Source organism: Crocuta crocuta, unplaced genomic scaffold (genome assembly GCF_008692635.1).
Source record: "Crocuta crocuta isolate KB4526 unplaced genomic scaffold, BGI_CrCroc_1.0 scaffold72, whole genome shotgun sequence".
Taxonomy (NCBI): Eukaryota; Metazoa; Chordata; class Mammalia; order Carnivora; family Hyaenidae; genus Crocuta; species Crocuta crocuta.
The window spans coordinates 5,636,897-5,653,822 of record NW_027529427.1 but is presented as its reverse complement, the minus strand read 5'-3'; the positions used below and the strand labels follow the sequence as shown (position 1 = coordinate 5,653,822).

The window sequence follows — 16,926 nt, the reverse complement described above, 5'->3', positions numbered from 1 at the left end:
CCCAGCTGCCTTGGTGGGTGGAAGGCCGGGGAGGAGGAGGCGTGGAGGAGCACAGAGACCTTGGGTGCTGGGGGCGCCTGGGTTCCTGCATCTGTGTATTTGCCAAAGAAGACGGGGGAGCCGGGTTCATGCCCCAGGAGCCCCCCAGCACTGATGCGTTTCTGCCCCTGCCCTTCCTCACCCTGACACTTTGTCCCCACGTGGGTGGGGCGCAGGGTGCTCCCTCCTGGTCAAGAGACTGTCCGCGGAGCCACAGGTGTCCATGCCCCCCCCACCCCCCGTGGGAGAGCTGGCGGTGGCCGGGGTCTGACTGCCTCTGGGCAAGGCCCCCCGGGAGCATCTTGCCCAGGCTTTTTATACCTTACAGTGTAACTTTTTTTTAATTTTATTTTACTCTGATTATGATTATTCAGGAATATTATCTTTCAGATAAGTTTAGGGTTAGCTTTCTGATTTATAACTTTTTACCGCGTTGATTTCTGTAATGGTTTGATTTTTTTTTTTTTTTTTCCTGAGGGTGAGGGACAGGTAGAGAGAGAGAGGATGTCCGTCAGGTCTCAGTCAGGACAGACCACTGTGCGCCGCTCAGGAGCCTCCAGGAAGATGTGCCAGGCCCGTGCTCAGGATGCACCGAGCGGGAGGGAGAGCGGGCCAGGGTGTGGGGGGCCGGCGTCTGTGGTACAGGAGCCTGGGCGAGGCGAGTGCAGCGGAAGGCACAGAGCACCGTGGGGAGGGGCACCCTGCCCGGAGCCAGCTGTTTGCTGATCCTGGCTCCAGCGGCCAGAGTGGTGGGGGGGCCCGTGGGGGTTCAGTGAAGTGCTTTGCCAGGAACGCGGCCAGGGCTGGTGTGGGTCCTTATACTTCACCGCTGAGCAGTCTGTCTTTTTCCCGTCCGTCCTTCCTCCTGCCCTCTGCTGGCACTGGAGGGGGCTCCCCCTTCTGCCCCGTGCGGGCGTGTTCCCGCAACAGGTTCTGCAAACCCGTTACTTTCACAGACATTCCTGCTAGAAACTCTCGGACAAATACCTCTTTAGTTCAGATGCTGCTCACTTTCTCACATTGCTTCTGGAAGGGGAAGCATTCCTTACGTTTTGATGCTCAGTTGGTGGTGGAGAGGCCCCGTGACCATCGGTGGCGGGGGAAGGTGGACCTGGTGCCCGTGATCATTCCAGCCGCTTTCACTGGGCTGCACATTCCCTGCTGAGAGGGAGGGGAAGATGACCAGGGGGTCCCGCATCCCCTTCCTCAGGGTTCACTGACGGTGGGGTGGTGGCAGGTGTGTCCTCCATGGCCCCGAGGAGAAGACGAGGTGCTCAGACTGGATCTTGCTAAGCAGCCCCAGGAAGAAGCAGCTGAGTCCCCATGTAGGAGGCGAACAGGCGGGGTGGGGTATCTGACTGCAGCAGGCGGCCCTCAGGGCTGACGCTGGTCTGAGTAAGTGTTTTTGCAGTTAAAAAAATAAAGTCAAGAATTTACGGGACTGAGCTTGCAAAGGCTTTCCACTGGCGAGCTCCAATCTGGTGCACCTCCCCGACCCGGCCTCATGTGGGGCAGCTGCCTTTTTCCTGCACCATTTGGCTGGGTACCTTGATTTCCCACCAGGCCAAGTCTCCCATCCGGCCTCCACTTTTCTCCAAAAGCTGAGACCGGGCCACCCAGCCAGCACCTCCTGCGCCCGCCTAAGTCAAACACAGACGGGACCAGGAGAATGGGACTTTCGGTGTTCAGGACTCACGATTTGGGGCAGTGAGGACTGGAGAGTAGGGTGGTCTCAGTGAGTCAGGCAGAGTAAGGCCACCCTCCTACGACAGAAGTGGAGGTGCCCATGGCAAAGCTGGGAAGGTGGGTCCTTGGGTAGACGAAGGGGCCAGTATATGCCTGAGCAGAACTGCCTTCCTGGGTCCTCTGGTGCCATCTTCCCAGCGGGGGCTTCAGCTGCCTCCCTGGGGACACCCAGCTGCAGAGCACAGAGCTGTCATGCTACCGCGTCACTGCAGAGAGGCACTCAGCTAACATGCGCTGGAGTCACACAGTGGGACTGAGTGTAAAATGACCTTGGGGCGGGGGGAATGGGGCAGCCTTGTTCATGCCTATCAATGCAATTTCAGTTTTCAAATCAGCAAAAGCCCAACACCTTGGCGGGGGGTGTAGCGTCCCTGGCAGTCTTGTGTCTGGAGCCCCCTCCCCCGCAGCCCCCCCCCCCTCCCCACCGGTGCCCCCTCACCTGTCTGTTCATGGAGGCTTGTCCGCAGCCCCTCAGACCGCCTTCCTGCCTCACCCTGTGCTTGGCCGCTTAGGCATTCGCTCGCGTCTCCCCCGGGGTAAGGCACAAGGGGTGGGGGTGCTCTTCCAGCCCCCCCCCGCCCTTCCTGCAGGGTGGATCCCACCCACGGAAGGTCATGCCACACGGTGTCTGTGGCAGCCCAGTGTCTTCTCGTTTCTCCCGGTTCTGATCCCACCGGGGCAGCACTAACTGGATACGCTCCCTCCCATGTGGCTTCCCTGGGCTCAGAGTCCATTTGGTCAGGCCTGATGCAGCTTCCAGATGTGACTTAGAAGGTCGGATTCTGTAGACAGCTTCAAGGGAGCGCCGGCCAAGACCTGGCCTTTCCCTGCAGCCATCCTGCAGAGCTGGTGGGCCCGCAGGGACCGAGAACCACCCTTGGGGGGCTGCGGCAGGTGTCAAGGGACAAGGTGTCAAGTCTCCACCCCAGGCCCCCCGCTGGAGCACTGTCACCCCCTCCCCCCACCAGCATGGGCCAGCACCTTGGGCTCTCACTCCAGAAAGGTTGCTGTCCCACCCCAGACCCTCACACAGATGTTCTGGTTTGACTTGGATCCAGGTGGCCGGCGCTCCTTGCTTTGGTGGCCAAAAAGCAGTCCAAGGTGGATGGAAATGGCTGTCCCCTCCTTTGCAGCCCCCTGCCCACCCACACTGGTGGAGGTGCTAACTAGCAGGGACCTGGCGTAGGACGGGAGCTGGGGGCCAGGTGCCTGAGTCCCCCGTTTGACCCTCTGCCCTTCCGCGCCAGGCCCCTCACAGTCTTGGTCTCTGCACTCGCTCCTCCACACCTCAGCGTGGTAGTAGTCCCGGTGGGTCCCAGCCTCCCTGCCCTGAACGGGCACCTGAGGGCCGGAGCCAGGGGCTCATGGGCACACCCCACCCACCCCCAGGAGCGTGGGAGAGCAGGACAGCACGCTTGTTGGTTTTAAATGCACTTTTCTGCTTGCGATGCCGTATCTGTGCGTTTCCTTCATCCTGGTCCTGGCTTTATCGAACACCATGTTTTTAGCATGTTTTTAAATAAAAACTGATAATGTGTCAAAAGCACAAACAGGTGGTCTCTTTGTGGTTTGTGTTCCCTCAACTATGACTTCTTGTGGCGGGTGGTGTGAGGGACGCAGGACGGATCAGGCACTGGGCCCTACGGTTTGTCGAGGACACCCCCGCTGCAAGGACTTCATCTCTCCTCCTCAGGCCCAGGTCACAGGTCTGCCGCGTGGAGTGGGGCGCAGTCCCCTCTAGGGGTGCCCTTTGCCCAGTGACTGGATGCAGGCCTGGTCGCGGGCTAGTCCGAGAGGCCCAAGCTCACTGGTCACACATGGCCAGTCTTGTGGGAAGGCCCAGAAGTGTGTTGGGGGAGGGGCAGGGAGTAAGGCATTCATGGCTTCCTGTAGGGGGCGGGGCTTAGGTACAGTCTTCCCCATCCCTCTGATGTTCTTGGGGTTCATTTGGGCCTGATATCTCTTCCAGGAGTGAGGGGACCTCACAGCATGACTTGGGCCAGGCTGTGCTCTCAGGAGAGGGCACAGGAACACCAACTCAGGATGAGAGGTCAGTGGGGAGGGAGGGGGCATCTGCGGCCCCCTGGCCATAGTGGTCTCCTGGTGTCCGTGGCTGCCACAGTCATGGTGACAAGTTGCAGGTGAGGAGCTCAGAGGTCATCCTAGTCCGGGACCGTGTGTACGTGGACATTGGCTGCAGATGTTCTGGGCTGGAATGGGGATGAAGAGTGGATGTGCCATGGGGCCCAGGAGCAAGAGGGGGCTTCTCCTTCCTCCTCAAGGAGTGGCCAGGTTGGCAGGGGGTTGCCCCAGGACATCAAGCTTTAGGGACCCCATCCTGTAGCTGCTGTGTCCCAAAGCCCCCAGAGGTTTGCTGAGGATCGACCCTCTATCAAAAGTCCGGAATGCAAATCTCGCCTAAGGAGATGTATCAGAAGAGATCTGGTGGCCATGGAGTCAGGGGTTGGTCGTGAACTAGGGGCGGTGACCCTCCAACATCCTCTGAAGACCAACCAAGTCAGGGGTGTGTGGGTGTAAGGCATTTCCTCTATGCCCACTGCAGTTCTGGCTCCTGCCCTCCAGCCTGCGGACACCCACGGGGGATGCTGGCCAGGTCCCTGTGCTGTCTGCTTCTGGGGGGCAGAGTGAAGTCCACCGGATCACAGGACAACGGGGTGCACTGACTGCTCAGCGCTGGGCTCCAGTCAGATGAGCTAAAGCCATGGAAGGCAGGCCACCCTGGCTGGGCAGGAGAGGAGGTGTTCTTATCAAGACAGGGCTGGCATGGTTTCTCCCGGCATCTAATGACTAGGCGAGAGCCTTCTGGGATGGGCGCTGGGCTCCTCAGACCATGAGAGGGGGTGAATGAGATGACCCTGGGGGCCCTCCCCCCGCCCTGTGTGCTGCAGTGGGAGAGCTGCCTCTCCATCTGCACTCGGCAAAGGGTGCAGGAGGAAGATGGCTTGCTGGTAGCAGCACCGTGGGCTTGGTACCCACACGGGAGCTCCTTCAAAATGGCCACGACCAGGGCTTCCAGAGACAAGATGTTTATCCACCCAAACACTTAGTGGATACTAACTTGTACAAGCACCTAGAGTATACGGTGAAGGACCCAGACCAGCCCCTGTGCTTATAGAGCCACCAGTCTGATGGAGACCACAGAAGAGCAAACAGGATTGCAACTCAGTGCTGTGATCATGATATTCACACGGGGAGAGGGGGAGATGCGCTGACCCCAACCTGGGGAGCCAATGTCACTGCTGAGAGTTAAAGACAGGAGTTAATCTGGCAGGGATTGGGAGGTGAGCCCTGGTGATGTCACTGGAGCCGACGTACAGAGCAAGTGCTAAGGGGGGTGTCTGGAGAAAGCAGCAGCCACTAGATCACAGAGTACTAAGCCAGGTTAGAGCTTGAACTTGAAGCCAAGAGCGGTGGGAGCCCGCTGACAGGCTTGCAGCCATGTGTGGCTGGCTCAGAGCTGCCTTTGGGAAGGATGGTGTGGAGAGTGGTAAGATGGGACAGGGTGGGATGCAGGGACATCAAGGAGGGGCTGCGTCAGTGACTTAAGTGAGAGATGACTGAGCCCACAGGGGAGTGTCAGTGGGAGGGAGAAAAACATCAGATCTGAGAGACACACAGGAAAATTGAATCACTTGGTGATTAACTAGATTTGCTCAGGGGGAAATGGGGAGAGGAGCATTCTTGCCACTCATTCAACATGACATCCCTTGCCCTGGACAGGTAGATGACTAATTGCACCAAATGGAGTGTGAGTGTGTTNCCCCCACCACCACCCACATCCTCTCTATTCTCAGCTGGGGAGATGGAGTAGAAGCAGGGTCCCAGCTCTGAGCAGCCCACCTGCCGGCAATGTGACAGCCGGGCACTGGGGCTAACATGAGGCATTGGCACCTGCTGGGGAGCAGTGGCAGCCGACCGGCCAGCTGGCAGCCACCAAGGATAGCTTCACGCAGCAGCTTGATGCTGCCCACCTCCCTGAGGCCCCTACTGGCCACCAGAGCCATTTTATTTTATTTTTGTTTTTAATGTTTATTTATTTTGGGAGAGCGAGCGAGCAGGGGAGGGGCAGAGAGAGAGAGGGAGAGAGAGAAAATCCCAAGCAGGGTCTGTGCTGTCAACGTAGAGCCCAATGATGGGCTTGAACCCACAAACCATGAGATCATGACCTGAGCCAAAACCAAGAGTTGGATGTTTAACTGACTGAGCCACCCAGGTGCCCGCCCCCAGAGACATTTTGGACAGCAATGACACTCAGCCATGGCACTCCTGTGTACTGCAGGGAGGGGCCCACAGGGGGCACTCAGCCCTCCCAGGCGCGTTTGTGTGCTTGTGTATATGTGTACACACATTGGCACTCACAGGATGGTGGAGGTGAGATGTCTGGCCCAACAAGATAGGAGACCTTGGATGGGCCCAAATGGTGCATTTCCCAACATCTAAGCCATCAGAGGGCTGTTGCTATGATCTTTTGGTGAATGATCTTGACCGAAGGGGCAGGGGAGACACACAGGCTCTCCAGGGCTGCAGACTCCCTCTCTTGGATAGCAAGTGAGTAGGCCCCTTCCAGGCTCTCCCCGGGTGAGAGGCTCACTTCCAGGGTGCCTCCCCACCTCACCCCACCGCTGCCATCTTGGCATCCCCAGAGTCCAGCTTTTCCAGGTACTGTTCAGGCTCATCCACTGGCCCGCCTCACCTCAAGTTCTCGAGACAGAATAGTGAATGAAATTGAATGAGTAAAATGCATCCTTTTAGCTCCTCACTGGGCAACCTGATGGCCTCAGCTCCTTCAATCATAAGATTGAAGTCTTTCTGCATTTGTATGAAAAAAGTATCCCATTCTGGATTTGCATATGGATAAATGAGCGAGATGGTCTAGGGGTCTGGGTAGCCATAAGGGTGTGTGTCCTAGCTTAGCTGGGAGCCCGAGGGCCAGCCAGGGCGGGGAGGGGGGTGGCGGGCCTCACCCGGGACGTCTCACCATCCTTGGCATCTGCTGCGGCCAGCATGAGGTGATGCCCACAGCAGGATGTGCGGGCTGCAGGCTCACTGACGGAGGCTGCCGTGCTTCGTGGGAAGTGGTGCGGGGATACTGGCTGACCAAGGGAGGAATTGAAGGGGAATGCAATTCAAGCTTTCCTGTTGGAACCCGGCTCTCGCTTGCAGCCAGGAGCCAGTGGCACACATGTGCAGGCGAGGTCAGTTCAAACAGAGGGAAGGTGGGAGCCGATAAAAGAAGGGTAAGCGGAACCCCAATCACTGTGGTCCATGGGTTTCCTAACACAGCTCCTCCTTCCCCTTCTCCCCATGACTAATGTCTGCTTTCCCATGTACGGTGGGTTGAAACACATCTGGTGAACTACCTGGGATTTCCCTGCAGAGGAGGAAAAAAAACAACAGAAGGTAGTCCTAGATACAATTCCTTTATTATCACGCCACCCAGCGTGTGAGGCCAGGCTGACGCTGAGGCCAGCTAAGGAGAGGGCGCGTTTACAACCAGAGCAACTTCTCTATATGCGGGAGGTTAAGGCACCTTCTCTGTTTCTAGAATACTGTGACAACCCATATCCATGGGTGGGCTGGTTCCAGAGGCCCACTTGGCCTCGCTAATACTGGGTTGCCTGGAATTCCTAGGGGCACTTGCGCAGGGTGGCTCACGGGCATAAGCAGGAGAGGAAGGGGGTGCACAGAGGCTGGGGAACGGAGTACACACAGGGCAGGGCACATGCTAAACTAGAAAGTGGGGTGCAGAGAATGGAGCCGGACTCTCCCAAGGCACACAGAAGGAGGTGGGAAAATGGAGCTGGGAACCTGATCCGTTCCCTTCCAGGAAGAGGACCCGGGCACCTGGCCTCCTGGCCCCACCCAGAGGGCACGTTCCTGGCCAGCTGGCCAGCCCGAGGGGCTTTGGAACTCTGGGGGGTTGTGCACACAGAGGAAGGTGGCAGAGTGTTCTCTGTGGCCGGGGCTATAGCAATAGTTCTCAACGGGCGGTTCCAGACTGGCAGCACCAGCAGCACCTGGGAGCTTTTCACGTCGCGAGTCCTGTCCTCACCCCTGCAGATACGGGGCTCAGGGGGCAAGACTTGGCCCTCCAGGTGACCGCATGCATCCTCACATTTGAGAACTTCTGGTCCAGACACATCACCAGCATCCTCGGTGATGTGAGCACCACACAGCAGTGACAGAAACCGCCTTCCCTCCTCCTCCCCTTCTCTCCTCAGGCCCAAAGTGGCCAGAAAGTAGCAATCATTTGCCAAGGCAGAAAGGGGGGTGGGTGGTGATGACAGTGTTTCAATTCACTTCCTCCACCTCCAAACCCTGGGCACGGACCAGAGGGACAGATCCCAAGGCCCAAACTGGCTGCAGGGCACGAGTCCTGGGGGCTTATCACCCTCACCCCTCACCCCTCCTCAGTGCTGCGCTGGCCCTTCCAGGTCTAAGTGCACAGGGTGAGCGGCCTGATGAGATTCTAGGTGCCCCCTCCGGAAGACAGGGACCACTCTGTGCCGGCCGGACGCGCACATCAGCAACACAGGGGAGGGAAAGGTACCAGGAGGGTGCCCCTTCCCTGCCCAGGGTGGCTCTGAGTGCATGAACCCTGAGGCTTCTCCCCTGGCCCCCAGCACGGGGCAGGGAGAGGCGTGTCCCATGCCCTCACCAGCTCTCCACGCCCCCACGTGTGATCTCTGCATGGGCACCAGGCTCCACACCCTGTTTGCAGAATCTGACTGCTCAGGTCTGGTATGCCCTCACCTGGTGCCAGCATTGGCACCCGAGGTGACAGGCTGGCCGGTCCCCTGAGCGATGGTCCCCAGGGCTCCTGTCTGCCGCCTGAAGCCACTCCACTGGGAGGGCCTGGCCGTCAGTCTGAAAACAGCCACACTTCTCTGCTGATTGCAAATGTGCTGGGCATGCCGGGCTGGGGGCCAGATGGACGGTTCCATCCAGTCCGGGAGGGGGCTCCAGGCTACGGCCCATAGTGCCCCCTGAGGGATGTGATGTTCCTGCACAGGAGCCTGATGGCTTGCTGCAGAGATGGGGAGCCCGTGATGCTGAGGGCAGGGGGCTCCCAGCCCGGCCCCCCTCGTTTCCACCCGGCTAGGGGTGGCATGTCAACCGCCACTGCTACTGACTGGCCAATCTCTTACTTCTCAGAGCCTTAATTTTGTCATCTGCAGAGTGGGGGGACTAGTGCCTTCCTGTTGGGGTCACTGGGAAAGAAAGCACTTACATGACTAACTCACTAAGCACATAGTAGGTCTTCAGTAACAACTAGGCCCTGCACGCTCCCCTGTGGCGAGACTGGAGGGGCCCCTGGGGTTGGGGCAAGGCTGGCAGGAGAGTAGGGAGAAGAAAAGGGTGGTCACAGACATTTAAACAAGGCTTCATCTCCTCACCAAACGCCGACTTTCATTCCTGCCTCCCACAACACAGGTCATCCGGAGAGTGGGGGACGGGGGGGTGGGAGTGGGGTGTCCACCCCAGCGCGCTGTGGGAGGGAAGGCCGAGGTTGTGGGGACTCGGGCTCTGCCTATCCCAGCATCCGCCATGTCCCGACCTCTACAAAATGCTGGCTTCTTTTCTGGGCCCCAGTGTGCAGGGGCCTTTGCTCACAAAGGACTGATGACAGCTTTCAAGTCACAGCCTTCTCTCGCTCTCGCTCTCTCTCTCCAAGCAGGGCCCCAGAAGGAGCTGTCCCGGGCACAGAGCTGCGTCCTCAGGTGGGGTGGGCACACCTCACTGGGCATGGCATCCTTGACTCTGGACTCCTGCCCTTTGTGTGCCCTGAGCGGGAGCCTCCATATCTTGGGCCTCGGTTCCCTCTAACCGCCCCCCACCCCAGGCTGTGAGCATGAACAAGCAGGTCACCGCTCCCCCAAAGCTCTGGGTCATTCTCTCTCTGCAGCTTTGCCCATCCATCTTCCAGCTGCCATCCGGGCGGGCCGGTATCCAGGGCGGCATCACCTGCCCTCAGCCGGGATGGCCTAACCCACCTCGGGGCGGGGGTGGGGGTGGACAAGGTGTGCAAGCAAGCGATCCCGCCCATCCCCTTGTCCCCATCTCCACAAGCCCAGCTGACCTCAGGGGAGTGCAGGGACTCCGCCAGGGGCTGACATGTCCCACAGGACACAGCACCTCCCCGGGCATCACCACCTGCCCAGGAGAACTTGGCAGCCCGACACCCGGCCCAGCACACAGCTTGGGAGTCTGTCATTCTTGAGTCCCAGGAAGCTGGAAGGCAGCAAAGCTAGTCACAGCGCTTTCTTCCAGCCTCGGTGCACCTGGGCTTGCTGGAAAGCTGGCCTCCTGTTACTGAATTGGTATCGGGATCCCCAGGACCCCGAGGGTGGAGGAGAGAAGCCCCGGGATGATCCCCGGGGTACAGGAGGCAATCTGCCCCAGGAAGCTGGTCTTCCCTCTGTGCATGTGGGGACTCCCTGCTCTGAGCATGCACGGCTTCCATACAGCTGAGGGCTGTGTTTGGGGACAGCAGTGAGCTGTGTATGGGAGGGAGGACATGCTTCACGCAGGACACCCCAGGTCACCCAGAGCTGTGCTCATCAGACTGGGGCCTCGAATGAGTTGGGAGGTAAGGTGTGACCTTTCTTGGCCTTGATCTTAGCAACAAGGGGCCACTCCCTCGTGGCAGGAGGTACAAGGGTCCCCAGCCCGGGAAGCCCAGCACCGGGAAGGTGGGAAGCCAGGTGTGGGGTTCTCTCGCTACGAGTTACCCACTTGTAACAGCTATTTTGGGGGGGTGGGTTCTCCACGGCTGTCTTACAAGTTGACACCCATTCTTTGGAAAACTGCCAGCATCTATATTCTGCATTTTCTAGGATTCTCTTTTTTGTTCTGTTCTCCTTTAGTTTGAGAAAGTTCTTCCTGAAAATTCCCTGCCTGATTCAGGGACGCCAAGAGAGAACCGAAAGAAGCCTCTATATTCACTCTGGGAAGCAGAGTGAGGGCTCCTGGGGGCAGCATGGTGGTGGCCATATGTGGCCAGGGATTGTGGGCCCAGGAGAAACGGGGTTCTGGGCACAGCACCCCCCTACTCAGAGCTGTATCTTCACAGTGGCTCTAACTCTGCGGGGTCTGTGATTTGGCCTAATCAGGAAGGATTTTTACTCCCACCAACATGAAGAGCTGGAGATCATTTAAAAAACCTGGCATTCCTGAGAATCAGGCCCTCGAGGGGAGACCCCTGAGGGTCATGTACTGCAGCCTGGGGCTCAAGGCCGTGGTCTCCTGGGGGACCGCTCCCAGGGAAGGTTTCTAGGCTGGGTACAGGGTGCTGGTGCAGCACATGCTGGTGCGGTCACCTTACCTGGCTTCCTCCCTGCCCTGGTACCCCACCAGCCTGCTGCTGCCCCACGGCAGCTCCCGGGCCTCACCTCAGCCCTCACCGCTGCCGGGCCCCGCGGGAAGGAACTGGGCCAGCGGGCACTCCCAGCTGAGGAGATGTGGGGACGGGCAGAGCAAAGAGCTGCATCTTCTAGGGGCAGAGCCAACCCTGACTGCCCCCCCCTCCCCCAGCACTTCCCCGTGAGTAGAGAAAAACACAACAAGCAGAGTCAGGAGGGGTGCTCAGCACCAGTGGGGAGATCACGTGCCCAATGCGGGCATCCCAGGGGGCTGGAGCTTTCAGACCTTCATTCTGGGTTCTGGAGCGGGGAGGGAGCCGAGGGCTTGATTATCACCCTCCTCTCTCCTGTCATCCACGGGATCCCCAGCCCTGCTGAGGGGCGCTGGCTGTCATTTCCAGGCAGGATGGGTCCCCCTGCCTGGGTCAGAATCACAGGATCCAAAGGGGCTGGGCACAGAGTAGGGGGAGTTTCTGGGAGTTTCTAGGTGAGGTGGCACTGACTCTGCAGGCCTGGAAGATGGGATTCTGGCACCTGTCCTCGCGAGGGGCAGTCGGAGGGGGACGCCGTCGGCCATCAGTAAAAATGCAGCTGGAGCCTCCGGTGCAAGCAACAGGTGAGAACCATCCCGCAGATCTGCCAGGTGGAGAGAGCAGAGGTGCAAAGAGAAGTCAGAACCCCACCAAGCTGCTCTCCCTGCAGTGCCCGGAGGAGGCTTCTCACTCTTGGGTGCCCACACGGGGACCAGGATAAAGGGCAGAGTCCAACTCAGGAGGCCTGGGGCGGGACCTAAGATTCTGCATTTCTAACCAGCAGTGTACTGCTGGTCTGTGGTCCTAGATCTCCAGAGATGGCCCAATTCCATCAGATCCTGAGCCAAAGCGGTTCCACTCCCCCGCTGCTGTCTGTCTGCATCTCGCTGCTCTCAGACTCCAGAGTAAAACCAAGCGTCCCAGTCGACTCACTGGCTGATGTACGGGAGCCACTGGGGAAACTGAGGCTCTGAAGGGAGCACCCAGAACTGTCCCCAACTCATCCTGTAAGTCAGCCCAGAATGCGGCACCAGACCCAGGCCCTAGGAGCCTGCTGAGAGCCTGTGTCACATCCACTAGCTGAACAAGAAGGGCATCCTGCCCAGAGCAGGGCAGTCCTGGGGAGTCGCTGTCCCCCTGGCGGGCCTCACTTTTCCAATCTCTAAACTGCAGGACAAGATGTGGATGTGTCAGACCCAGGAGGTCCAGGACCGTGGTCTTGCCATGGTAATGATGCCGCTGCATCCTGACACCCCACCCACAGAGAGGGCGCTGCTAGGGCAGCCCCATAAATGTCCCGTGGCACCTGGGCGAAGGGGGATGTCCCCGAAGGCAGGGAACAATGCCCCATCGTTCCCAAACCTCGTCAATAGCTGCCACTGACCTGACCTTGCCAGAGCCCATCTGGATGCACCCGGAGCTCCGGCCAGTGGGAGGAGGTCAGGCTGATGAAGACACCCATGGGCTAGCAGACATTTGGCTTCTCTGCAAGGCTAGCTGGCTTGAGGTGACAGAGAACGAGCCCTTCTTCTTCCCCCTTCCTCTCTCCTCTCCACCCCTACGTGAGACGATGGCGGGGCCCTGTGAGCGCAGCTTTCAGACTTGGTACCGATAGCAGTGCCAATCTACTTCCTGACTCAGTGCCACAAGCTGAAGGTGGCTTGAGAGGCTGTCTGGTCTCCCACTGGCTCTAAGCAGGTGCCATCACAGCCTTTCCAGCCAGGTGTCCTGCAGCATGCCCTCTTCCCCGTCCCCACGTCGTGGTTTGATGGCCAACGTGTGGGGTTATCAGGACCTTTCTGATTCTTGCTGGACAGGGAGGCCAGATGGGAAGAGTTGGGCCAGCGTGGACTTGGGCCATACCTACAGTGGATGGTTCGTGCTAGGTGACCAGAAGAGGGGAGCTTACCCATAACTACACTTTTGTATAAGATGTGTGTTCCCACCAGGGTGCCTCCCAGGGAAGGCGCGGTGCGTGTACCAAGGCATGTCCGCACACACACCTCCACCTTGATGCATGCAGAGGGACCAAGGATGCACTCATCAACATGTCTGCACAGGTATGCACACACGTGCACACACACAAGCACCTTGATTCATGCAGAGGGGCAGTGGCTGCTATCAGATCCCTGAGTGAGCACCAGCATCTCCTTCCTGATGGAGGACATGGGGGACTCAGCACACACGGCTCTGTGGGGCCGGCACAGGATGAGCAGAGCAAACATGGGGTAAGGAGTGTTGGAGCAGGAGATGGCCTAGGATGCGTGGGGCCATGGGGACGGCTGCGGGGCCCAGCCCGCGTGGTGCACGGCGCCCTCTTCTGGCAGCCTGCCTAGCTACAGCATCTGCCACATAGGGGGGCTGTTTATAACGGAGGTGGCATGCTTTCAGCTGCTTTTGAGGTTTTGGGGCCAGCACCTGATTGTCATCAAGAGCATCAAGGAAGGACCAGGGAGGCCCCAGGAAGCAAATCCAATGTGACCTTTCAGTTTCCCTTTTAATGACCTGCAGATCCCAAGCTCGGCTGTCTTATGAGTTTTCTGGGCTCTGCAACGTTTCCATCCTACAGGAAAGGAATGTTGGGATAGGAGTAGGAGTGGGGTAGCTTATATTTGGAGCTGTGTGATTCTGGGCACAGATATAGCCCTCTCTGAGCCTCAAATCCCTCTCTAGCAATAGGAAAACCTCTAGTCTGTTCACTGCTTGGTAGCCTTCCCTGGAGAGAGTCTTTAAAAACCAGGGTGACAGGGGCGCCTGAGTGGCTCTGTCGGTTAAGTGTCTGACTTCGGCTCAAGTCATGATCTCATGCTTCATGGGTTCGAACCCTACGTCGGGCTCTGTGATGACAGCTAGCTCAGAGCCTGGAGCTTGTTTCAGATTCTGGGTCTCCCTCTCTATCTGACCCTCCCCTGCTCACACTCTCTCACTCACTCTCTCTCTCAGAAATAAATTAAAAAAAAAAAAAAACCAGGATGAACGGACCAACATCATGGTTCCCAGCTCCTCCTGCACCCAGAGCCTTTGAAAGGCCAGGTCATAGCTCCCCAGAGTCCTCAGGATAAAGCCATCACTCCGCTGCAGCAGGCCAGGGCTCTGCAGATTCAGTTTCTCACCCTGTCACTTTTTCCCCCTCTTGCTTCTTCCTGTCAAACTCCTTCAAAGATTTAATTATACATCACTTCCTCCAGGAAGCCTTCCATGACTACCCATGATAGGTTAGGGCCTCCTATAGGCTTCCCCAAGCCCCAGGTCTCACACCCGCACAGTGCCTCTGATGCATGTGACAACCCATGTTCTACGTGCCCTCTGCCTCAAGTGAAAGCTTCTTGGGAGAAGGGACCACATTCTGCCCTGTGGTGTGGCCCCAGCACTGGCCATGACACCTGGCAAATAGCAGCTCTCGTTACAAAGCTAACAACAAATGCTCACCCTTCAGCCTCCTCTGCCTGGCTCTTGGGTGGGCGACTCCCAGAGTCTATGTGTGAGCAGAGCAGCAGGTAAAGGGGGCAGAGCCGCTACGTCCTTTCTAGGAAGAAGTTTCTCTGCCAGAGTTACGTAAGGTGGAGTGCCTCCAGAGTCCACCCAAAGGGGAAGCTGGTGTGCAGCAAAGAGACCTGCAGTTGCGTGGGACTGTTAACAAGTGGCCACATCGCTGGGCCTGGTGTCTTCAGGTGTATGTGAACAGGGTGGGCCCAGCGTTCTCCACTCCGGGTGCACGTGTGAATCACCCGGACGGCTTGAGAAAACACCCCTGCACAGTCTCATCCCATCTATCTGAGCCTGAATCTGTGGTGCGGGGGCTGAGCAAGGGTCCTTTTCAAATCTGATTGTCCTGTGCAGCCGGGGCTGACAGCACTGGCCTAGGTAACCGATAAGTCCCTTCCAGAATGAAGAGTTGTGTGATGTGGAGGTGACTCGAGACCCCAGTTATCCCTGTCGGTCTCAAAACCCAGAGCAGTGAAGGCCACATGCCCACGTGGACAGAAGGGGCCTGCAGGGTCTTGCTGAAAGGAACAGGTGCATACGGCGGCAGGGAAGGGACCGGAAGCCCATCACGTGCGGGATTCCCCACTTCAGGGTCCCGGCCAGCCCACAACCTCTGCCGTGACCTGCAGCCACAGGGACCGCTGCTGGGAGATGCCCATCATTAGCAAGCTCTCCAGCCTGTGTCCTTGTAAACTCTTTTTTTTTTTAAAACATTTTTAAAATTTATTTCTGAGAGGGAGAGACAGGGTGAGCAGGGGAGGGGCAGAGAGAGAGAGGGAGACGCAGAATCCGAAACAGGCTCCAGGCTCTGAGCTAGCTGTCAGCACAGAGCCCGACGTGGGGCTCGAACCCACGAACCGTGAGATCATGACCTGAGCTGAAGTCGGCCGCCCAACCGACTGAGCCACCCAGGCGCCCCTGTCCTTGTAAATTCTACCTGTCGTTCCTGTCTGTCCTCTGGTACCTCCCAGGAATGTGCCCTCCCTCCATGCCTGCCTTTGGGAGGTTAAGTACCGNCAGAAGGGGCCTGCAGGGTCTTGCTGAAAGGAACAGGTGCATACGGCGGCAGGGAAGGGACCGGAAGCCCATCACGTGCGGGATTCCCCACTTCAGGGTCCCGGCCAGCCCACAACCTCTGCCGTGACCTGCAGCCACAGGGACCGCTGCTGGGAGATGCCCATCATTAGCAAGCTCTCCAGCCTGTGTCCTTGTAAACTTTTTTTTTTTAAACATTTTTAAAATTTATTTCTGAGAGGGAGAGACAGGGTGAGCAGGGGAGGGGCAGAGAGAGAGAGGGAGACGCAGAATCCGAAACAGGCTCCAGGCTCTGAGCTAGCTGTCAGCACAGAGCCCGACGTGGGGCTCGAACCCACGAACCGTGAGATCATGACCTGAGCTGAAGTCGGCCGCCCAACCGACTGAGCCACCCAGGCGCCCCTGTCCTTGTAAATTCTACCTGTCGTTCCTGTCTGTCCTCTGGTACCTCCCAGGAATGTGCCCTCCCTCCATGCCTGCCTTTGGGAGGTTAAGTACCGTGATGGTGCTGCCTTCTCCCTGGCCCTTAACCTCTCCCACACCTGACTTCCAGGTGCCCCGTGGCTCTTGTCGCTCACGTGGGCCAGGGCTCTCGGGGAGCCTCACAAGGATGCTGATGTCAGCCCCAATGTGATTTAATTGTGCTGGTGTGCACCCCGGGCCTCTGGCAGTTTTAAAGCTCCCCAAGTGGCCCCCGTGTGCAGCCAAGGTTGAGGCCTGCCACCGTGGAGGCTCTGCGGAGATCCTGTCCGCCCCACCCCGAGCCCGCCATGATCTACGCATATCAGCCCTGGTCCACACATCCACGTGGCAACAGGGGCATGGGCACCGATGGCTGGAATCGGGGTTTGCTATATTCATCACGTTTTCTGCTTGGTGTTCACCGTACGCACAAGACATGCCTTAACGTTCGGCACAGCAGTCCCACTGGGGCAGGGTTCTTACCAAAACTCATGGAACTTCGAGCCCCAACTCCTGCTTCAGCCACAGCAGCTCCACCTCATGTTAGTTTAATACCGCGGGCTCCTATGTGAGATTCTCGGGGGTTACAGAATTCTGCCATGTAAAGGAGGGCTCAACAGTGTCCAACTCCCCTGTTCTAGAGGAAAGGAAACCCAGGCTCAGGGAGGAAACATGACTTCCTCAGGATCACATAAGAAGAGGAGAGGTCCTCTGATTTCATAGCAAGGTCTCCTCTAGTCCTG

At 58.2% G+C, this 16,926-nt stretch overlaps 1 protein-coding gene across 1 annotated transcript in view; it reads right to left on the bottom strand.

Moving 5' to 3' along the window:
* Nucleotides 1–9,261: 9,261 nt before the first annotated feature.
* Nucleotides 9,262–16,926, bottom strand: part of TSPAN11 (tetraspanin 11) — a 43,373-nt gene continuing 35,708 nt past the window's right edge. Inside the window, exon 7 of the mRNA XM_077759180.1 lies at nucleotides 9,262–11,804. Coding sequence (XP_077615306.1) covers nucleotides 11,745–11,804 — 60 coding nt within the window. The 3' untranslated portion in view covers nucleotides 9,262–11,744. The remainder of the gene's footprint in view (nucleotides 11,805–16,926) is intronic.